At 41.7% G+C, this 5,320-nt stretch overlaps 1 protein-coding gene across 1 annotated transcript; it reads left to right on the forward strand.

Annotated features, from left to right (window-relative positions):
* Positions 1–3,121, forward strand: LOC147892173 (large ribosomal subunit protein eL27-like). The gene is made up of 4 exons (XM_087388144.1): positions 1–266; positions 368–462; positions 549–630; positions 2,856–3,121. The coding sequence occupies exons 1-4, from the start codon at positions 111–113 to the stop codon at positions 2,928–2,930; spliced, it is 408 nt and encodes a 135-aa protein (XP_087244270.1). The 5' UTR covers positions 1–110; the 3' UTR covers positions 2,931–3,121.
* The last annotated feature ends 2,199 nt before the right edge of the window (positions 3,122–5,320 follow it).

Here is a 5,320-nt window from a genome sequence, read left to right on the forward strand (position 1 = left end):
GAGGGAAGTAGGGGAAAGGTGGAAATTCTCTTTAGGTCGTGGTGTTGTTGATTGTATTCATTTTTGTCCGTCGAGAAGCAGAAGATTAGGGTTTGAGAGGTGCGGCCGCCATGGTGAAGTTCCTCAAGCCCAACAAGGTTGTGGTGCTGCTCCAAGGTCGCTACGCAGGCCGCAAGGCCGTCATCGTCAAGAACTTCGACGATGGCACCCAAGGTCGCCCTTACGGCCACGCCCTCGTCGCTGGCATCGACAGATACCCCCGCAAAGTGCCCCCCCCCCTCCCGTCCCCTTTTTCCTGCCTCGTTTTTCTCTGTTTCCTGCTCTTTCGGCTCTTCAACCTGTTTCTTAGCTTTTTCTCTTCCGCCAGGTGATCAAGAAAGCTTCGGCCAAGAAGATCGCCAAGCGCTCCCGTTTGAAGCCCTTCATTAAAATCGTTAATTACAACCACATCATGCCTACCAGGTATTCTTGGAGTCTCAGGCCGTGCGTCGACTTCTATTCTTATGAGACTGTGGAGACTTTGTATTAATCTTGATCTGTTCTTGTAGGTATACTCTGGACGTGGACTTGAAGAATGTCGTGACCTCCGAAAAGCTAGATTCTAAGGCGAAGAGGGTAGAAACAAGAAAGGTAAGTTCAGTCGCCTTTTATTTTGTTTTCGTGTTTCGAGCCTCTGCTGCTGACTATCTAGCAGTTACCTCATAATGTTCGACTTATTAAAATGTGGTCGTCTTCTGATGGGTTTTCCTGAATGTAAACTTTTAGTGCGCCATTAGCTTATGTTGAAGATAAAGGTCTATGGCACACTGTTGCTGGCATGAGACCGTAGACAATGTCTATCAACAGCGAGTTGCATCGTAGTGAATAAGTAGCTAGCTAACGATCCTACTAAGTCGACGAGTCCATTTCCTTTCACCTGTTTACCAGAAATTTTTTCTGACTGAAGTTACTTCTTTGGTTACCTACAACCATGACCTTGGATCACACAAGGCCAGCTTATCTACTGAGTCGCTTTTAGTATTAAATCTTTTTGACTTGTGCCATTGTAGATGGTAAAAATGGTTGATTCATCCCTCATATTTTATGGCACACAAAAGTACCGTCTTTTTGGTGTCCAAACAGAGCATAAGCGTAGCTTTGCTTAACTCCACGCCCATGTGTCCTTTGCTACATAAAAATTTCAATTTGTAAGATTGGATATATTCTAGATCTTACGAATGTATATTTTTGGTGTTAGAAGAGTCACTTATGGTGATAGGTGTAGACCAGAAGGGCTTTCAGGAGTTTTTGGTGATGGCTGTGTATTACTTTTTTCTTTCTTCACAAAGATGAATCAGCATGCTGTGGATGTTAATTGTGACATTCTTGTTAGGAAAGGTGCTCTACCAGCAGAGTTTCCTACGCCTTTTTTTAGCTCCAGTAAGAAATAGACTATTCACTTCAAATCATGCTGTACAGTGTCGGGGTGTTGTGCAGTATTATTGCTGTACGCTATCCTCCTCTATAAAGTGATAGGAAGAGAAGATTTAGTTGCAAATAGCTGGATTTGGTGATAAGTGAGTTGAGCTATCAAGATTATAATCTGAGATTGTGCTTCAGTGTCTTCATTCAAAATCTTTTAACCTCTGGTTGTCTCCCTGCGAGACTCTTTATGTCTTGTGGGGCAAATAATGGAATATGGCTGACACAGAATCTAATTGAGTCTCACAAGGATATGTTGACTCTTTGGAATATTGATCAGGAACGGATCTCCACCTGCTACAAGCCTATCCTCTGGGCCCCTACAATGTGTGGCTTTTCAGCTTATTGGGTTTACCAGTTATTCACATCTTGCTTTGTGCGGGAGGGCAGGGACCCATACTTTGTTACAGACCTCTCCACTAGATATGGACGAATGGAAAAGTGTAGACTCTCGCACTGCTTAAGAAATTTGGAGGCAGTGATTGTGCAGTTGGATCTTAAGCTACAAGAGCAAATCAGGGAGGTGGATATTTGTCTTGAAGAATATGGTAATTGTACGCTGGTTGTTGGAATGGTTGCTTTGTAATAGAGTGTCACGGACAGTGCCACCAGAGCAACATTCACATAATGGGGTGGCTTCAAAATTGAAGCATTCTTTTCCCTCTGGCAATTAAGGGTCTAGAACACACTGCTACAAATGAAATCTGCCTCGAACTCCAGGGAAGCCCACCTCTGTGATACGGTTTTCTGTTTGTCATTAGAAGCCAATACATTACTTCAAAGATCTCTAGCTAACTTTCACATAATTTATAGCCCTGTGTTGCTGCAAAACATCAGATTACCACTGCACCCATGCTAGCCATTTTTGATCCTTACAACATTTGTGCCTTCTCCTTTAGTGCTAGCCTTCGTCATGGCTGAGTTTGCCCTTCTCCTCCGGAGTGCCGACAGAAACTCAGTACGAAGACTTCGTATAAATGGATGCTTAAGTATGTGTGGGTGTGTGGATTTGTATGTGTGAGAGCATACTTTTATACTATGGTCTACACCCACTGTTGGGCGCTGATGACGTCAGTGGGGATGTCATAGTAGCTAGTCTCTGCTATGCGTGATGGAGTTTATGGTTTTGAATCTTATGAGTGACTATTGTGAGATTGAAACTGCACTATGTTGTTTTTAGAGGATGAGTTTGGGAATGTTCCTGGATTCATCTAGGTATATGTGATTGCAACCGATGTGCATGGTTCCCTATCCCTACTTGTTGTCCAATGCTGCTGTAGTGTGTTTGAATTTGAACTCGTTTGTAGTTCTCTCACAGGCTTTAGAATGTTTTTCTCAAGGTTATGTGTGGAAGTTGCTCTAGTTACTAAATTCTGTCACGTGATTGTGTGCAGGAGACAAAGGCTGTTTTTGAGGAGAGATTCAAGACTGGGAAGAACCGATGGTTTTTCTCAAAGCTCCGATTTTAGGCCTGGTCTGTAGGTCCTTGTTCTGTTGGTTAGTATTGTTGGGTATCCCTTGAACTTGTATCGCTGCAGTTGTTTGTGCAATGCTGAAGTTCGTGCTGAGGATGGCTTTGACATTTGATGGGCCTTTTTTGGGGCTGTAAACCTAGATTTTTAATGGGCATCATCAAGCAATATCAAGTTACGTATAATCACTTGCATGGTATTGTTTTACATCTATAACTGTCAATGTGCCCTCTATGTTGTGAATTATTCTGTACTCTGTTTTGCAGTGTGTGTGTGGCACACAAGTGTAGTCATAGGTGCAGACCTCTTTCAGGCACACTGTTTATTTCCTTGGTAGTTCTGACCGCTAGGTGGAAGACTGTACTTGAGGCTTAAACGTAATAATGCCGCGTCGGTCATCAAATCTCCTGCATTAAGATTGCATTGAGATGCAGAAACTCAAACGCAGAAACAGTGGACTCCTAGTTCTTTTGAGACTCTGGGGTCACCTTGAATTTGCCAATATTTAAACCAAGGCAAGTGGTGGAAAGTTCTGGCTCCCTTTATTTTGTTCTCACCCAATGGTCATCAGACAAAATGGACTCTTTTGGCTTGCTCTCTCCTAGGACTGCCTATTACCTAGTTCTGGTTTTGTTTTGCTCTTTTTTTTTGATTACTAGTGGTTCACCTTGAATTTGCTAAAATTTAAGCCAAGCTTAGGCTCTGCGTACTTTCTTTTGGCCTATTTATAACTTCGCAGCAAACATTCCTTTAATAGAGCTAAAATCAATAGCTCGACTTCCAATCTGTAATTTGAAGTGCCAGCCAATGACTGCAAAGAGTAATGGGCAATTCCGGTCTGTCACTGTGTTACAAGACATTTGATTGAAATGTCCTAACATGAAAAATCATTAGCTTTACTTCCTATTTGTAAATTGAAGTGCTAATTTCTATTCTTTAGTGACCGCAAGATGAAATGGGTAACTCCCTTCCGTTCTCTATAACACAAGACATGGTAGCCTTGATTGAAAGTGTCCTAATGCAAACTTTTTCCTCTCCATCCTTAATGACTGCGTTGGGGTTTCTGGTGATAACTTGATTAAGTGTCTCAACATAGTTGTGAATTCTTTTATGTTGATTAAGACAATTGCCTTTAGCTTGGACTGATGTTATTGGAATTGCCTTAAGCTTGGACTGATGTCATTGGAGTCTCAAATCTAGATTATCCAATGGTAATGGTTATATTACAAGTAGACCAATTTCTTTGTCAAGGAGATATTGTCCTTGTACAATGATCCACAACACAAATATGTGATGCTTACCTTAGATTTGTTCTGGCATTGTTTCCTTTGTGGTATATTCTTAATCTCCAAAGATTTTAGTAAAGGGCAAATGAAAGGGCACTTCAAGTACTTACTGTGATTCCAACAGTGATGCATTTGTTTTGGCATTGTTCCTTTTGAGGTTTCTTTGTGCTCTTTGAGGATGTTAGTACAGGCTAGATGAATGGGCACTTAGTGTTATTCCGATGATCATGTATAGCCACATGTCCTCACAAAATATAAGTGCCATGCTATTTAATTGACATTCTTGGAGGGCATTGCATTGATTTTGGTTCGAGCAGCCTTCTAATGCCTTCATAAGGACCTAAACTAGGAATGAACGAATTAAGTGAAGGTGAAGCCTTCTTACAAAGATGAAAGCAACTTACCAAGAAGCTCAATACATTGTGGAGAGGCATTGTCTCCTCTTGTACGGCCCTTGTACCTAGAGCATGGCTTATGTCTTTCCCCCATCCCCAGCCAGTAAATCCTCTTCCTTGGTGGAGACATCCTAAGTATCTAATATCTCCTCACCTTCAATGGCCAGAGACATTGAAATGACTTCAAAGCCTTTGAAGAATAGTAGGGATAAAACTAATGTGACTAATTACTCTTGCAACAAGAAGGGGCACTCAATTAGAGTTGAGAAGCGAACATAGTAGTGGAAGTTTTGGATGTCAAGATCCTAAATTTAGAGCTAGTAGTTGTAAAGGTGTACTTGTTACTCTTGAGACTAGTAAGAGGATGCTTCCCATGATCTTGCCATTCCGTTTGGAGGCCTAGAGTGATTGTATGTGGCCTAGAGTAATTGTCTCTGTGCCAAATTATTGCCATTTAGTTACTCCCCTTCCCTAGAGAGCTCCCATGTAATCACTAAAAAGGGGAGTCAATTTCTCCTACAGCCTTAGCATCCCACAACTGTAGGAGCACCTACACATCTATCGGGTTACCTTAGTCCATGCAAGTGATGCGTTTGATGATATGTTGGAGAGTGTTTGGTTTGAATGCGAGATTAGAGTTCATACTTGCATGCGTGACTATGAAAGTGAGAATCATTTGGATGATGATATTTGTAAATGTACCCAT

This window comes from Dipteris shenzhenensis, chromosome 17 (genome assembly GCF_047967505.1).
Source record: "Dipteris shenzhenensis isolate YYH24624 ecotype China chromosome 17, Dip_SZ_1.0, whole genome shotgun sequence".
Taxonomy (NCBI): Eukaryota; Viridiplantae; Streptophyta; class Polypodiopsida; order Gleicheniales; family Dipteridaceae; genus Dipteris; species Dipteris shenzhenensis.